Below are 18049 nucleotides of genomic sequence, written 5' to 3'. Positions count from 1 at the left end.
GTATTATACTGTAGTTATTTACAGTATTAGCTCTTTTCTGGAATAGGCCTTCTATTTTAAATTCTTTTAGGCAGTTGGGGGGAGGTCAAAGTTCCTTCCTAAGTCATTTGTTCTTAAAAATAATCAAGCCAAAGAGTCACATTTTGGGGTAGCAAATTCTGCTGCCTATAACAGCAATTCCAGTTTTTAGTGTTTACCCAAGAGAAATGGAAACATATATATACACAAAAACTTGTACATGAATGTTCATAGCAGCATTATTCATAAAATAGTGCAATTGAATAGGACAAATTCAAGGAATTGGAAACAAATCAAGATTGAATTTGTAGAGGACAAAGATACATTTTCTGCAGTTTTGTTTTCAGGTGGACAAGACTGGACAGATTCACCTAAAGTTGTTTCAAAGTAAATAAGAGTAGAGAAATGAAACAAGAGCCATTTGAGACTTTTCTTGACCAGGCTAGGCTTTAAATCAAAACGCTGAAATGGGGGATGCTGGTGCTCAGTTGCTTCCATAGAAGATCCATTTTCTTTGGGTGGGGTATATCAAAGGGAACCTGTATCCTGATAACTTAGCAAAGAGTTCTATGTGGAGGTCATTTAGAGATAACTGAATAGTGAAAGTGAAGAACTGGCATGTGATTCCAGCCTCGAGAGGCAGCATGGTGGGGAAGCGAATGTTCTAGAGAGGAGGCAAGAGTAGGATTTTCTTCTCTCTCAGCCATTTCCTGGTGACTTTGAGACTTTGATCAGAAGTGTCTTAATTTCTACAGACTTCATTCTTTATTTCAACTTGGCAATATTTTTTCAAGATTCCATAAGACTAAAAAAAAAATCCAGTTCATCCTGTGGAATTTGCAGAGGCCCCACTATAGTTGCTAGGGATGCAACGCACAGCCTCATGTATTAGCACTCACTTCACAAACTCAGATGCCTGAAACTTCAAGGAAATCGAGCATGTTAAAATTATGGTAGACTCACTACCTGATTTTTTAAAATGTTGGTCAATTGATTTCTCTTAGTCTGATCAATATGTTTTCAGTTTAATGCTTCATCTTCTTTTTGCCTTGGCTCCTGAAATTTGTTGCTGAAGGTTTCAGCAGTTTCCTAGTAAATATCTGGAACTCAGTGGGTATTCAGTTAATATTATCTGTGATGTCAGTTATCAGGTCTCCAGCCACAAAAACATCTGCCATATCCTTACTCTCCTTTGTCAACTGCAGGAAAGGGTAGCTGTATTTTCAGTAAACACCAATGGCCACCTCTCCAGTTTACATTTGAATTACAGCTTTTCTTTCTGTGGATTTCTCACTGCAACTTCCCCTTCGGGTCTCCTATCTTCTTAGCCTGAGTATTTTTTACCTCGCTCCACATAGGCACTGGTAGTTGAGGCTCAGAAGAGCATTTTATTTTCGTATTGTGAGACTTTGCCCTCTTGCACATATTTAATTGGAAAACTTTAAGTTGGCTAACTCTATAACTATAACTTCAAGTTATAGTTTATACACAATGGATGGTATGAAGAGAGACCGTTTACTCTAGAAGCCTGTTTGCTGTTGAATTATCTGATTGTCTTCAATTATCGTCTTACTGATTGGTTCGGGGGCTACTGTAATTATTTTCTCTCTCTTTATCTTGAATGTTTTGTGTGTGTGTTTGCCTGTAATAATTGTCCAACCCCCGTTGCCTTACATTTTTAATAGATAGCAGAGAGAATATTTGAAAGAGATGGTCTAGAGTTCCAGAGTTTTGTGATATTAGACATGGTGTTTCAAATGCTACTGAATCTAATTTATGAAAAAGGTCGCTGACATTGTGTTGACTTGAAGACTTCAATCTTTTTTTTTTTCCGTAACAACTTATCCTCGTAATTGATTTCCTAGGTTCTAATGCCTTCCCGTAATCCTCCTCCGGCCAGCCTGGAGTTCAGCCCAGCCACCATGGAGAAAAGCCCAGTTCTCACTGTCATCCCACAGAGCACAGAGCATAGTATCCCAACCCTTCCTACTAGCATCATCGCCGCTGAGTCCACCACACCTGAGCAACCAGTATCTGCTACCACTGCTCCCAGGACAGGTAACTTAAAAAAAAAAATAGAACTGGAAAGAGTGTACTGAAGATATGCTATAGAATATAGTAGTGACAACTTTTAAAGTTCACTCATTCCCTCCAGGCATGTTTTTGAGCATTTGTCATATGCCAGAAATGGTGCTACACACTGGGAATAAAAAGATAAATAGACATTGTCTTTTCCTTCAGTGACTCTATAGTCCAGGAGACGAGACTGACAGGTAAATAGATGGTTTGATACAATATGGTAAGTGCTGTGAGAGGCTGCTATGGGAGCAGAGGGGCACCCCGCCTGACCCACATGGAGGGGCCAGAGAGGCCTTTCCAGAGGTGAGAATGCTAAGGTAGAGTGAGCCAGCTAAAATGGGGTTGGTATGTTGTACAGGTCGAGGCAGTAACGTGTATCAATAATGATAATTATATTTACTGAGCACTTTCTGAGTGCCAGGCACCATGCTTGGCACTTCCCACGCGTCATATCATTCACTGCCTGTGCAAGAGAACAGAAGTATAAGAGCTCATGTCAGGGGCCGGCCCGGTGGCGTAGTGGTTAAGTGCACTCGCTCTGCTGCTGGCAGCCCAGGTTCGGATCCCGGGCGCGCACCGATGCACCGCTTGTCAGGCCATGCTGAGGTGGCGTCCCACCTAAAGTGGAGGAAGATGGGCACAGATGTTAGCTCAGGGTCAGTCTTCCTCAGCAAAAAGAGGAGGATTGGCATTGATGTTAGCTCAAGGCTGATCTTGCTCACAAGAAAAAAAGAGCTCCTGTGACATTTTGGGAGAGCTGTAAGGAGTTCATATGGCTGGAACTGATCATGTGAATGGACTGAGAATGGCAAGTTATGAGTCTGGAGTGGTAAGCAGAGCAAGATTTTGAAGGATCCTGTATTCTATGCTAAGGAATTTGTGCTTTATTGGATGAGTATGGAGAATCCCTAAATGATGTTAAGCAGGAAAGTGAAATGATCAGATTTCAATCAAGAAAATAGTATAGAGTTGACCAGAGGCAAGAAGATCTGTTAAAAGACTGTAGTGAATGGTTGTAGGGAGGGAGAGAAGGAACCAGATTCAAGAGATATTAACAGAATAGAATCATTAGGATTTGATGAGTGGTTGAATGTCAGGATGAAGGAAAAAGAACCCTAAGATAAATCAACATATGGAACTGAAAATTAGACGAGCAGTTGGGCTGAAGATAAAGGACTAGGAGTCATCAGTGTAGAGGTGATAGTTGAAGACTTGGGGGCATATGAGACCATCCAGGGAGAGTGGTGGGATGAGCCGAGGAGAGGCCTGAGGGGTGGAACTTTGGAGACATCATTAGACTAAGAGCTAGGAGAGCAGAAGGGGCCTACAGAGCTGACTGAGTGGCCGTGCCACAGAGATGGTAGGAGATAAAGAGGAGAGCATGTTCTGAGGGAAGGAAAGAGAGGAGAGAGTTCCAAGTAGGAAGGAGGAATGAAAGGGCCATGTATTGCTGAGGTCATGGGGAGGACCAAAAAGCTCCCATTAGATTTACTAATAAAGAAGTTTTCAGACTTTTGTCAGGTTTCCTGAGCCTTTCTGTGCATAATGTACTTTGAGGATTACCCTCTCTGCCTTGGTTATTTACTTTGATCCTGAGCTTCAGAAGAGAGAAGGATAACGGTGGAGGAGGAGCCGTGTAGTCTATTGAAAAGGAAACTGGCCTGGGAATTAGGATCCTTGGGTTCTAATAGTACCTATTGCATAGAGTTGTTTGAGGATTAAATGAATTGATAATTTTAAAACCCTTAGAACAGTGCCTGGCACAGTTTAATCTGATATATAAGTGGTTGTTGAAATAAATACATTTAAGTTAGTTAAATATTGGTAGATCTATTCCTAATTACCCATATAGCCTTGAGCGACTTGCTTTGCCTTTCTAGAGCTCAATTTCCTCATCTTATAACATGGTAGGTTTGGTCCAGTGTCCCTTCCAGGTGCACGATTGCTCACTTTCAGGGACCAAGTCTGTGAAAGTGACAGGAAAGAGGAGCCAGAGAAGGCAGCGAAGCCTCTGCAGCTGGTCTAAGAAGGCACTCAAGGGACCAAGTACTCACTGAGAGGAGCAGATTTAAATGAGCCACATGTCTCTCTAACATCTCCAAGCGGCTGAGACCTCTCGAGAGCACTCAGCTTTTTTTTTTTAATCTTTGCTTTTCTCTATGTGATATCTTGACATATCTCAATTGTATTTTACAAATGAAACTAATGTCCAGTTGAGTCAAGCCAATTGAATATATCACTGTAATCCTGGTTATAGAAAGTAAACGAGCATTGTTCTGAATGCTGATTTAGTGGATAAGTGCTTTTGATAAGAGTGAATGTTCCTGCTGCTTGAGTTAAAATAGCCTTTTTATATTGAGGTTAACTAGATTTTCTCTTGGAAAAGTTCCAAGAGCAAGGCCATTAGCGGTAATTCATGTGGTTACTATCAGAAGAACTGAGTTGTGTATGACTAATGATACAGAAACACTTACAATTATACTCAGTCTCTTTATGACTAAAAATAGCACATACCAAGGAGTCAAGAAAAGCTGGCAGCAAGAGAGAAAATAGACCCAATCCATAGTACCCCACCTGTTTCACAAACTCTTGTCACTCATCACCTTGCTTGCTCAATCTGAATCATTATTTCTTCACCGTGCCCGCTCACATAGACAGTTTTACTCTTTTTTTTTTTTTTTTTGGTGAGGAAGACCAGCCCTGAGCTAACATCCAATGCCAATCCTCCTCTTTTTTCCTGAGGAAGACTGGCCCTGGGCTAACATCCGTGCCCATCTTCCTCCACTTTATATGGGACACCACCACAGCATGGCTTAACAAGCAGTGCATCAGTGCACGCCCGGGATCCCAACCGGCGAACCCCGGCCGCCGCAGCGGAGTGCGTCCACTTTACCGCTTGCACCACCTGGCCAGCCCCTCACATAGACAGTTTTAAATTTATGAAGTCTACCCTACAGCATAATATGGGGCACAGTTCAGTTACTAGCTGGAGGAAAAAAGTGTCTTAGATAAAATCATATGAAGAACTATTATAAAAATATGTTCTTTTATGGATACTAAAAACAAATCTATTGTAGGGAAGTAACTTAACATCGTTATAGTATATAATGGAACATACTATTTCTAATTAACTTTTAGTGAAAGAGCTCCTGGTGTCTGCTGGTGATAACCTTGTGATAACTTTACCGAAAACTGAAATTGAACTGAAGGCTTTTGTTGTGCCAGCGCCCCCTGCAGGTGAGAGACTGATTTTCCTCTGTGACCACTAGTGGCTGTTACTATTTACAACATTGATTCATTTTCACAACATTGTATTAATGTCACAAATGAAGGTTCTGGAGTGGATGACAAGGCTTTGATGATCATAAGTGTTAAAGTTTATTGAAATAGTTAAAAATGGAGTAAGAGGATAGGAAATTAAATACAGTACATATCCTTTAATTGGTCAGGATGGAAAGTCATACATTTCTGATGATGCACAGCAGAGTGACATATGAGAGCAGGAGAGGTTTCCACATACCAGATTTTGACTTGTGATAACCCATGGAGCCTAGGAAGGTTCCACTGTTAGGAGAGGGAAGTAGTGTGTGCACAAAGGTCTGTTTGCAGAAATTGCAGTGTTGATGACACGGCTCTGAGGTTCTCAGGATTCCTCACACCAGCTGTTTAAAAAGTGTTGTTCAAAATGCTCTTTCTTCTGCTTGTCCACTGCTCTGCTATTCAGCAAACATTTGACCTATCCCTGTGACCTGTCAATGCATTCTTTCTTAAGGTATATCCATTCTTAAGGTGCTTAAATATTTCTCATTCAGGTTAGTTCCTTTATTCATTTTCTCCCTATCACATATGGATTTAAATTTAAGCAGAGATGATAATATTTGGCATTTGCATTTAATTCTTTCAACTGAGGGACCTCATACTTTGCTAGTATCTCAAGGTAGAGACAGCTTCATCTTACTATAGAGAGGTTTAATCCATTTGTTTAATCCTTAAACAAACCCCTACAACAGATGAAATGAATTGAAATCTCCTTGACTTTATTAAAAGGAGAAAAAGTGCAGTGGATTATACTATGTAAAAACTTATATTTATAGTCGGATATAGCACTCTGGAAGGAAAGTCATCAAATGCCAACAGAGATAGGGGAGTTTTTTTTTTTTCTAAATTTTCTGTAGGTTCTATGTTCTTAAAATAAAAAGAAATTTTACATTAAAAAGATATAGAAACCTTGTTATTCCTCACTTGGGTGATAGTTGAACTTGAGTTCAGTATTTCTAAATTAATCTCTACTGGTGGATTAAAGGTTGTCATCTCCTTTCCTCTGCCCAGGTTATATGTAGTGACTTTTCAGAATTTGTAACTACTCATATTTCTTTTTTGCTCTCAGAAACAACCTATAACTATGAATGGAGTTTAATAAGCCACCCTGTAGACTACCAAGATGAAATAAAACAAAGACACACTCAAACTCTTAATCTCTCTCAAGTAAGTAACTGGAGGTACTTAGGTACCACCAACTCAGGTAAATAGTGGTTGTATTTGACAGCATACCACAGAATTCAGTTAACACCTTCTTAGCTGTTGAACCCAGAAGTCTCTCTCATGATTAAGATCAAAAGAAGGATATAAATGAATCAAGTTTCAACCATGTAAGTAGATGGGCAGAAGGTTAAATAAGGGAGCTTTTGGATAGCTTTTCTTTATTTGAGTTACTTGGCATATCAGCTCGGGTCAAAGAGGCTGGCTGTCCAAGGGTCTCTGTGGTGAGGTTAAACGTCAGTGTTCTAGCTTTTGCTCTCTTTACAGTGGTAGAGACATTCTGGTTATCTCTACTTCTCAATTAGGCACAGTTCTAGAGTTGCCAATACTTCCATTCCAGTTCACAAATGCTTTGACTATCAAATATTTCTCCAAGATGTAAGCACCTCATGAGATGAAACACACCTTCTTCCTGGCCCATAAAGATAAATAAGCTGACTTAGCTACTAAAGGTCCGGTTTCCCACCAGGCAATTATATTGTCTTTATTCCTGAGACTGCACAGGTAATGGTGCAATACAAGTGTGCATCACCCTCGTGTCCTTGAGCACTATTTCTCAAAGTGTGGTACCCAGACCACAGACAGCAGGCTCACCAGAGCTATAGGTAGTGGCCGAAAATGTGTGGTTCCCGTACACACAAGTTTAAGAACTGCTGCCCTTGGCTGGTCCATCTCACTCGTGCCTCTGTAAGGCCCATGAACGTCTGTGACTAAGCTAAAGGTCTTTCTGGGTGATCTTTAGTGTTCCAGAGCACAGGCTTCAAACATATGGCATTGTCTCCACAGATGAGACACTCTCCCTTCTCTATACTGACTTTAGGAGAGTGGCTTCTGGAATATTTTACACTTTCTAGGCAATGACCCTAGTGAGTCTTTCACGTGTTTCCCTGTGTAACCTTTCTTTCTGTTGCAGTTGTCAGTAGGATTTTATGCCTTCAAAGTGGCGGTTTCTAGTGACAATGCCTTTGGAGAAGGATTTGTAAATGTCACTGTTGAACCAGGTAAGCCTGTGTAAGAGAACAGCCTCCTGTTGAACTGGTGTATCTCAATTTTTTAGTGCCTGAATGACATGGTAATATATTTTTTATTTTTGCATTAGTCTCTATTATAGAGAAAACATGCAAGGATTATGTTTGCTTTCTTTCTACTTTCTGCGTAACTCTTAGTACTTGCTTGACACTGCTGTTTAAGGTTCTATACAAGGTTATTGCTTGCTGTTTCTGAATGGTGGCAAATTGTCCCTTAAGCTTCCCTGCTGACATTTACTCTATGCATTCTTCTACCTCCATTCCCCATGACTCAGCTTTACCTTAGGGGAAGGAGCATTCAACGGAGCAACCGAGGGGTCAAGGAAAATGTATGTTGTGGGCTGTCAAGCCCACTGGTCCTCTCAGGCCACTGCCAGCACATAGGGCCGTGTCTGTGTGTGAATTAGAAACAGGTGGCCCTTTGTCTGGCTCAGGGAGCGTCACATGGGCTGGCCTCGAGCTGGGCTGCAGGAACAACCTGCGCTTGATGTGGGCCACCTCTGTGCCGGCGCCACCTCCCAGCCTTTCCCGCTGGGGCTGACAGCTCTGCCTCTTGCTCCTTCTGCCTGGTTATTACTGTAGCTGAAGCGTGGTGGTAGCGGTGAGGGCCTTCAGTCAAAGACTCAAGATCCAGTTAATCACAGGAGCTGGAATATACTCCATTGCTCCTTTTCTGCAGTTACTGCTCACATTCTGTGACTAACCCCTTGGTTACGATGATACATGTTCACTGAGCCTGAGCTTATGTACAAACGCAAACCTGCAGACAAGCTCCTAAAATTTATAGGAAAGTTCCAAACCTTTAAAAAGTATTCTCCATAGTTGAGGCTGTAGGATAAATACCTTCTTGACAAGTTTTTAACTAATTTTTAAAAGCAGATGATTTTATTTGGGTAATGACATATGCATACATAATGTGGCCTCAGGCAGTGTCCTTTTTTTCTGTCACACAGCCAGAAGAGTCAACCTGCCGCCCGTAGCAGTCGTTTCTCCCCAGATACAAGAGCTCACTCTGCCTTTGACGTCAGCCCTCATTGATGGCAGCCGTGTGTATCCTGTGATATTTTAGGGGGGTTTTTGCTCTACATACTATGGGATTGAATGGGTGCTTTCTATCAAGGCTGGGAGGACTTACGGACTAATACACTGATAGACGAGCATCTCCCTCTTTAGTCTTGTGTCTTCAAGTTCTTCAGTTCCTTCCTCACAACTTCTCTGTCCTGTGCTCACTCTCCCTTCAGTAATGTCTCATGTGTCTGAAAAATTTCTTTAGGGCCTAGTTACTTGATTTGGAATTAAAGTAATTATTAAAGAATCTCTTTTTGATGTAGTATGTATGATGAGTAGTTGGAAAATCACTTTTAACAAATTTTATTATTTTTGTTTATTTTTATTATTATTTTTTGTGTGAGGAAGATCAGCCCTGAGCTAACATCCATGCCAACCCTCCTCTTTTTTTTTTTTTTTTAACAAATTTTAGAAGGTTGCCTTCAGTGAGGGTGGGTAATGTTTTATTAATTTAATTCAGAGTTCATTGCTTCTATTTGGGTTTATATGGGTTTATATACACTGGGTAACTATTTATATATATACTGTTTATATATAGTTACCCAGTGTAACTACAGCTGTCCATGCAAAGGAGAATAGATTGAAAACATACCCTATGTTTGACACTATATTAATATTTGTATAGATATATGACAAAATATGTTCAACAATAGCAATGTAACCAGTATTTGCATTTATGTGCATTTATTCACAAAGTTAACACCAAATCCTGTAGAGTGAAGAATAGTTGTCTTGGTTGTTGGGAGAAGAATACTTGTCAGCCACTAATGCTGCTCCATTTTGCAAGTCTGCAGATATACAGAAATTACATTGACATGATTACTTACATCTATTCAACTATACATGTCCACATTTCCCCCATAACAGCATGAAAATGAAACAAAAAAAAAGAAAATATTTACATGAGAAAATGCATCACATTTTGATTTCTCTAATTCAGTATACCTTAGGTAGAGGAAACTGTTCAGAATTATTAATCTGTCACATGAACTTGTTCTTCTCTTAAATGAATTAGAAGAAACTGGCTCCCTTCAGGTCTAAATTTCTGTGATTCTATATGGTACATTTGTTTGCTCTCTTTTAAAGTAGAAAACGGAAGTTTTTACGTAGGATACTACTTTTCTCTGGATTTACCTCTTAATGATTAGAGTGGTGAAGGTGTTTTATAAATTACATGTAAGTATCTCTTAGCTCTTTATGAATCTGTCAGTTCAGATATCTATTTAAAATTATCAGTAGGATATCATATGCTGTAGTTGAGTGTGTAGAAGTAGTATTTCAATGTGCTGCACATGGTTGACTCCCTGTTTTTAAAAACGCAATAACACCTGTCACTGTGCTTTTTAAATTCACAACTGAGTGGGGACAACCTCACTCAAATCTGGTGGAAATCCAGGAGAAAAATAGTGATGATAATTTAGAGAAGAGAAGAAATCCTCCTTCTAACACATAATACATATCTGTTGAAATCTATGTGATTATATAATTTCACAAAAAAACATTTAAATATGCAAAATTATCAAGTACAAAATTTATGTTTTAATATTCTTGCATTTCATTCTAGTTTTCATTTATTGTTCAATCTTTCCAGAAAGTACAGATGATACTAACATAGTGAGTTATCACTGGAAAGAAATTAACGGGCCCTTAGGAGAAAAGAAGACCTCCGCTGATTCTCCTGTCTTACATTTGTCTAACCTTGTTCCTGGAAACTATACTTTCAGGTAAGTGGGTTCCCCACCTTTATGGTGCTTTCCGGCACTTATATTTTGACTGTTTCTTTAAATTGATGCCTATAAAACACTGTGCTTCTTTTCATTTTGGTCAAGAGGCAAGGCAGGGTTAGTTCCCTTGGGGGTTTTGGTTGGCAGCCACTTTAGACTCTGATATCAATTAAATCAATCAGTATGAACGATAAGTGCCTGTTTGTTGGAAACATATGGTTTGGTTGTCAGGAATAGGGTGAGGACGGCATCTTTTTGCTGTTATGTGAAAGTTTGTATCTTCGCAGAGTCAGAGTAAGGCAGAGTTGTATGATTTATCTGTTTCTTAATCTTTTTCTTTTTACTACTTTTTAAGATATACCTGAAGTCTAATAAACTGCACATATTTAAGGTATAAAATTTGATGGGCTTTGGCATATGCGTACACCTGCGAGACCCTCATCACAATCAAGATAGTAGACATTTCCATCATCCCCAAAAGTTTCTTTATGCCCCTTTGCAATCCATCTCTCCCTCCACGCCTGTCCTTGGGCAAACACTGACCTGCTGTCACTTTAAATTATTTTACACTTTCTAGAATTTTATATAAATGGAATAGTACAGTATGTCCTCCTTTTTGCCTGGCTTCTTTCACTCAGCAGATGATTTTGAGATTCATCCATGTTGTTGTCTGTATCAATAGTTTGTTCCTTTTTATTGCTGAGTATTGTTCCAGTGTATGGATATACCACATTTATTTATCCTTTCATCTAATATGGACGTTTGGGTTGTTTACAGCTTTGAACTATTACAAATAAAGCTGCCATGAACATTTGTGTACAAGTCTTTGTGTGGACATATATTTTCATTTTTCTGGGGTAAATATCCAGGAGTGGAAAGGCTAGGTCCTATAGTGAGTTTATGTTTAACATTTCAAGAAATTGAAAACTCTTTCCGCAAGTGGGTGTACTATTTTACATTCCCACCTGCGGCGTGTGAGAGTTCCAGTCTTCACATCCTCACCAAAACTTGGTGTAGTCAGTCTTTTTAATTTTATCTAATTTATCTAACTTGGTGGTATCTTATTATGGTTTTAATTTGCATTTTCCTGATGACTAATGATATTAATGATATTAAGAATACTTTCAGATGCTTATTGGCCATTCATATAATTTCTTTTGTGAAGTATCTGTTCAGATCTGTTTCTTATTTTAAAAATTGCAATTGTTTGTCTTATTTAGTTGTAAGAGTCTCTGTACGTTTTGAAATGTTTTTTATTTTGTATATGTGTCATGGATATTTTTTCCCAGTATATGACTTTTTGTTTTCCAAGTGGTATCTTTCAGCAAAAAGAGGAGGATTGGCAACAGATGTTAGCTCAGTGCTAATCTTCCTCTCCGAAAAAAAAAATCAATCAACAAATGGTATCTTTCAAAGAACAAAAGTTTTAAATATTTATTAAGTCTAATTTGTCAATTTTTTTCTTTTATGTTTCATGCTTTTTATGTTCTAAGTAACCTTTGCCTATCCCAACATTACAAAGATTTTTCTATGTTTTTTTCTAGAAGTTTTATAGTTCTAGGTTTTATATTTAGATCTAAGATCTGTTTTGAGTTATTTTTATGTTATATGTGAGATTTTTGAGTGTTAAATCAACCTTGCATTCATGGGATAAACTCTATTTGGTCATTATATCATTTTTATGTAGCATTGGATTCAACTTGCTAATATTTTGGTAAGGATTTTTGTGTCTATCTTCATGAAAGATATTGGCCTATGCCTTTCTCTTCTTTTTTGCAATGTCTTTTTCAAGTTTTGGTGTGAGGATTATACTGGCCTCATAAAACAAGTTGGCCAGTGATCCATCCTTCCCTATTTTCTGAAACATTTGTGAACAACTGGTGGTATTTCTTTCTTGAAAGTTTTGATAGAATTCACCAGTAAAATCATCTGGGCCTGGAGTTTTCTTTGGGGAAAGTTTTTGGTATCAAATTAAATTTCTTTAATAGATATAAGGCGATTTTCTGTTTTTTTCTTGCATCAGTTTTGGTAAGTTGTGTTTTTCAAGAAATTTGTCCATTCTATCTCAATTGTTAATTTTTTTGGCATAAAGTTGTTCATAGTATTTTCGTATTATGCTTTCATGTCTGTAGGATCTGTGGTAATAACCCCCTTTTCATTTCTAGTAGTTTGTGTTCTCTTTTGCTCTTTTTGTGTGTGTGTGTGTGTGTGTGTGTGTGTGTGTCAGGAGATCAGCACTGTACTAACATCTGCCAATCCTCCTCTTTTTTTGCTGAGGAAGACTGGCCCTGGGCTAACATCTGTGCCCATCTTCCTCCACTTTATATGGGACACCGCCACAGCATGGCTTGCCAAGCAGCGCGTCAGTGCATGCCCGGGATCCGAACTGGCGAACCCCAGGCCGCCGCAGCGGAGCGCGTGCACTTAACTGCTTGCGCCACTGGGCCGGCCCTCTTTTGCTCTTGATCAGTCTAATTAACGAGTTTGTTAATTTTGTTTATCTTTTCCAAGAACCCCTTACTAAAGCTATGTTAATTTTGTTTGTTTTCTAATTTGTTGATTTCTGCTCTTATCTTTATTATTTCTTTACTCGTATTTACTTTGCTCTTCTTATTCTAATTTTTTAGAGTAGAATCTTGGGTCATTCATATTAGATCTTCCTTAAAAACTTATAAAGCTTTTAAAGCTATAATTTTCCTTTAAGTACTGCTTAGCTGCAACCCACACATTTTGGCTTATTATAATTTCAAGGTCTCATGTACCCCTTTAAGAATCCCATGATTTCAGAGAAGGAGCCCGTATATATGTATTTATGAATCCTCTGAAGTCTGGCGAGGTTAAGAAACTCTCAAGCATCTGACTGGATTCATCTTTGACTAAAAAGTCCATGGAGGTGCTCTAGAATGCTTTAGATTTTACACAGGTTGTAAAAACTTCTGTTTTGGTTTATTTGAAATCTCAGCTTAAGAAGCAATTTACCCTATTGAGATGGCTATTTTTTAAAAAATAGAAAGTAACAAGTCTGGGTGAGGATATGGAGAAATAGGAACCTTGTGCGTTGCTGGTAGGGATGTAAAATGGTGCAGCTGCTGTAGAAAAGTTTGGCAAGTCCTCAAAAAGTTAAACATAGAATTACCATATCTACAATCCCACTTCTAGACATACACCCAAAAGAATTGACAGCAGGGACTCAAACAGATATTTGTACACTATCTTAGTCCATTCAGGCTACTATAACAACTTATAGTGGCTTATAGATGACAGAATTTATTTCTGATAGTTCTGGAGGCTGGGCAGTCCAAGGTCAAGGTATTGGTAGAGTTGGTGTCTGATGAAGGCCCACTTCCTGGTTTATGGCCAGCCCTCTTCTCACTGTGTCTTCACATGGTAGAAGGGGTGAGGGATCCCTCTGAGGTCTCTTTTATAAGGGCACTAATCCCATTCAGAGAGGCTCTGCCCTGGTGACCTAATCACCTCCCAAAGGACTCACCTCCAAATACCAACCACATTAGGGATTAGGTTTCATCATATGAGTTTTAGGGGGACACAAACATTCTGTCTATAGCATACACCAGTGTTCACAGCAGCATTAGTCATAATATCCAAGAGGTGAAACAACCCAAATGTCCATCAACAGATGAATGTGGTGTATACACACAATGGAATATTACTCAGCCTTAAAAAAAATGAAATTCTGATGCATACTACACTGTGAATAAACCTTGAAGACATTACGTTAAGTAAATGAAGCCACGCACCAAAGGACAAATATTGTATGATTCCACTTGTATGAGGTACATAGAATAGTCAAATTCATGGAGATAAAAAGCAGAATAGTGGTTGCTATGGGGTGGTGGGAGGGGAGAAATGGAAAGTTAGTGTTTAATGGGTACAGAGTTTCGATTTGGGATGATGAGAAAGTTCTGGAGATGGATAGCTGTGGTGGTTGCATAGCAATGTGAATGTACTTTATGCCACTGAATTGCACACTTAAAAGTGGTTAAAATGGTAAGTTTTATGTTATGTATACTTCACCACAATAAAAACAAAAAGAAATTTACCAACTCTGCAAGCTTATTTTGTTATTAAGAGTAGATCCCTGGGAATCTATAGGCTCTGTGGAAGCAGAATGAACAGCCATATGGGGCATTCAGTGCTCATGTGTGTTTGTTTGTTTTTTAAGACTTTATTTTTTTACAGCAATTTTATGTTTACAACAAAATTTAGAGGAAGATACAGAGATCTCCCATACTCTCCCTGGTCCCACACATCCATAGCCTCTCCCATTATCAACATCACCCACCAGAGTGGTACATTTTTTTTTACAAAGGATGAACCTACATGGACACATCATAATCACCCAAAGTCTATAGTTTATCTTAAGGTTCATTCTTGGTATCGTACATTCTATGGGTTTGGACAAATGTATAATGACATGTATACCTCATTATAATATCATAGAGAGTATTTTCACTACCCTAAAAATCCTCTGTGCTCTGCCTATTCATCTCTCCCTCCCTCACAACCCCTGACAACCACTGATCTTTTTACTGTCTCCATAGTTTTGCCTTTCCCAGATGTCATATAGTTGGAATCATACAGTATGTAGCCTTTGAAGATTGGCTTCTTTCACTTAGCAATGTGCATTTAAGGTTCCTTCATGTCTTTTCATGGCTTTCAAGATAATTCATTTCTTTTTACTGCTGAGTAATATTCCATCGTCTGGATATAACACAGTTTATTTATCCATTCACCTACTGAAGGACATCTCGGTTGATTCCAAGTTTTGGCAGTTGTGAATAAAGTTGCTGTAAACATTCATGTGCAGATTTTTGTGTGGATATAAGTTTTCAACCCCTTTGAGCAAACACCAAGGAGCATGATTGCTGGATTGTATGGTAAGAGTATGTTTTCTGAGAAACTGCCAAACTCTTCCAAAGTGGCTGCACCATTTTGCATTCCCACCAGTAATGAATGCGAGTTCCTGTTGCTCCACATCCTTGTCAGCATTTGGAGTTGTCAGTGTTTTGGATTTTGGCCATTCTCATAGGTGTGTAGTGGTATCTCGTTGTTTTAATTTGCATTTCCCTGATGACATATGGTGTGGAGCATCTTTCCATATGCTCACTTGCCATCCGTATATCTTCTTTGGTGGGGTGTCTGTGTCTTTGTTTTTGGTTTACCGCGTTGGCAGCCACAGCTTGATCCAGAAGAAATATAGGTTTCAAGAGACAAGTAACAATGCAGGAGTTAAAAAAATAATATTTTCATCTTATAATAAGAATAATGCATGTTTGCTATAAAAATAAAAAACAGAATATATCTAAGCAGATATATCTATTTATATTTATGGTCCTTTTTCTATACATACATAAACTTAAAACATTTTTTTCTCATTTGGATCAAAAAGTATAGGATGTTTTGCAAGCTGCTTTCTATATTTTCTTCTAAAATTTTACAAGTTTTGTGTTTTAAATTTTTACCCATCTAGAATTGATTGTATATCTACTGTGGTTAGATCCAATTTTATTTTTCCTCATGTGGATAATCAGCCAATTGTCCCAGTACTATTTATTGTCTAGTCTATCCTTTCCTTCTGCAAGGCCACATCTCTCCTATATCAAGTTTTCATAGATGTGTGGGTCTGTTTCTGGATTCCCCATTTATCATGAATATCCATGTCATTAAATATTCTGCAACATCATGTTTGGTGCTGTGCTGATACATTGTAGTTTATTAATTCAGCCCCATTATTCACTGTTTGGGTCAACATCCTTATAGTTAAATTTTGGAGTACAAGTAAAATTTCTAGGTCAGAAGCCTGTATGTTTTAAGGAGTTTGATATAAGTTGCCAAATTATTGTCTACTTTTTATCTGAGGGTTTGTTCAAGTATACTTGTGGGAACTTTATGATATAAAAACCTAAGGGGACTTCAGAAAAGTTATTATTGCAAGTCTTTCTATAGCACTTGACTTACTTATTGGGGTAAAATTTATATATAGTGAAATGTCACTTTATAAGGTGCTTTTGATTCATTTTTGTTTAATTATTCTTCACCGTCTGGTTGACACAGGTTACTGCTGCTATCCCCATTTTACCAGGAAGAAAGTCCCTTAAGGGCCCAGAATGTGTGCTGACTCAGCCTGGTTGAGGAGGGGGAACCTTAGGTGTTTGGTTTGCTGTCAGAGCCAGGACTGGAGTTTGGATCTTGGTTGTGTGGAGTATGTGGGGTAGTGTGAAAGGAAGCTCAGAATACATAGGCCCCCCTGTATATGTACCTCACCTACAAATAAGGCCTGTGATCGCTCCATAGCTTCCTTCTCATATTCCTGTTTACACCCGGTTAGCATCCATCTCTGCTCTGAACTAACATCTTTACCCCGGAAGGATGGAGTGACCTCATTTCACTGATCCAATTGCCACATCAGGAATGAGTTTACTAAGGAGAGTCAGTCCACTTCTCTTTGTTGTTTGCTTGTGGAGGTTGAGTATTGTTTGTATTTGAAAGCGCTTAATCCTAAAATTGCTTTGCAAGGAGTGTCCTGAAAAACTCATTATATTAAGTCCTCTGGAAAAGAATCAAAACATTAAAAGACTTTGTAGCTGAAAATTCATGAGTGATTTACTGTCTCTACATGCTCAGGCCTGAAGGCAGGACTTAAACTTGATGCGTTCTCAGACTCAGGTATTAGAGAGAGGCTTCTATGTTGGCTGAGGATGGTTTCTTCATCCAGCATCTCAAAGACTAATCAGAAACCCATATGAGATAAAACTCTATCATGTGACAATATTACTAGCTAAAAACAAAGTAAATCAACAGCAACAAATAGAAAAATATCCTCAGATCTCTGTTCTTTTCTCAGCTTCATACTCAAATTTCTGTTTACTCTTGTCCTGAGTTGTTCTGAGAAATGTACCATGGGCAGACTAAATCGACCACTTGCCTTAAGATTTGGCATATTCTTGCAGTGTAATGGCTTCCTCTCCTTTTTGTAGGTTGACTGTTACAGACTCAGATGGAGCCACTAACTCCACAACTGCAGCCCTAATAGTCAACAATCCTGTGGACCATCCACCAGTTGCCAATGCGGGACCAAATCAGACCATAACTTTGCCCCAAAACTCCATCACTTTGAATGGAAACCAGAGCAGTGATGATCACCACATTGTCCTTTATGAGTGGTCCCTGGGTCCTGGGAGTGAGAGCAAAGAGGTGGCCATGCAGGCAAGTTCTCTATCCTGCCTTCAGACTTTTGTCTGTCTGTCTATCTGCCTGTCCCTCCATCCATCCGTTTGTCCGTCCATCTATCTGTCTGTCCACATATCTATAGGTAACTACCTATCAAGTATTGGTGCATGGGGGGCAGTTAAATTCAGAAAATATGTTTTATAAAGTTGTCTGATATATTACAACTATTAGAACAGCACAAATCCTCCAAGTTTACATCGTTGCCCCTCATCCACTCTATATAAGTGCAGAATAGCAACTAAGCAGGTCCTGTGTTGACAACTTGACCTTGAGGTTAGTTTGGGAAAAGTCTGACCCAACATTACTACAGAAATATTATTTTAGTATTCGGAGTAACCTTAG

General features: G+C 38.8%; 1 protein-coding gene across 7 annotated transcripts in view; it reads left to right on the top strand.

The window, feature by feature from the left end:
• The window catches only part of KIAA0319 (KIAA0319 ortholog), a 104484-nt gene that overhangs the window by 52588 nt on the left and 33847 nt on the right, over positions 1–18049 (top strand). For 6 of the 7 annotated variants that reach the window (XR_015553997.1, XM_087438095.1, XM_087438090.1 and 3 more), the window contains 7 exons: positions 1884–2076; positions 5236–5334; positions 6485–6582; positions 7550–7637; positions 8618–8710; positions 10324–10456; positions 17455–17683. Coding sequence is in view for 5 of the 7 variants with exons in the window: in XM_087438095.1 (XP_087294221.1) it covers positions 1884–2076; positions 5236–5334; positions 6485–6582; positions 7550–7637; positions 8618–8710; positions 10324–10456; positions 17455–17683 (933 nt within the window). In the remaining 2 variants the exon portion in view is untranslated. Of the gene's footprint in view, positions 1–1883; positions 2077–5235; positions 5335–6484; positions 6583–7549; positions 7638–8617; positions 8711–10323; positions 10457–17454; positions 17684–18049 lie in introns of those variants that run through there. The other variant, XM_087438094.1, reaches the window with a different exon arrangement.

This window comes from Ceratotherium simum, chromosome 13 (assembly GCF_057802395.1).
Source record: "Ceratotherium simum simum isolate JZ-2026a chromosome 13, ASM5780239v1, whole genome shotgun sequence".
NCBI classification, from domain to species: domain Eukaryota; kingdom Metazoa; phylum Chordata; class Mammalia; order Perissodactyla; family Rhinocerotidae; genus Ceratotherium; species Ceratotherium simum.
The sequence above is the reverse complement of the archived record's forward strand: the minus strand, read 5'-3'. Positions and strand labels throughout refer to the sequence as shown.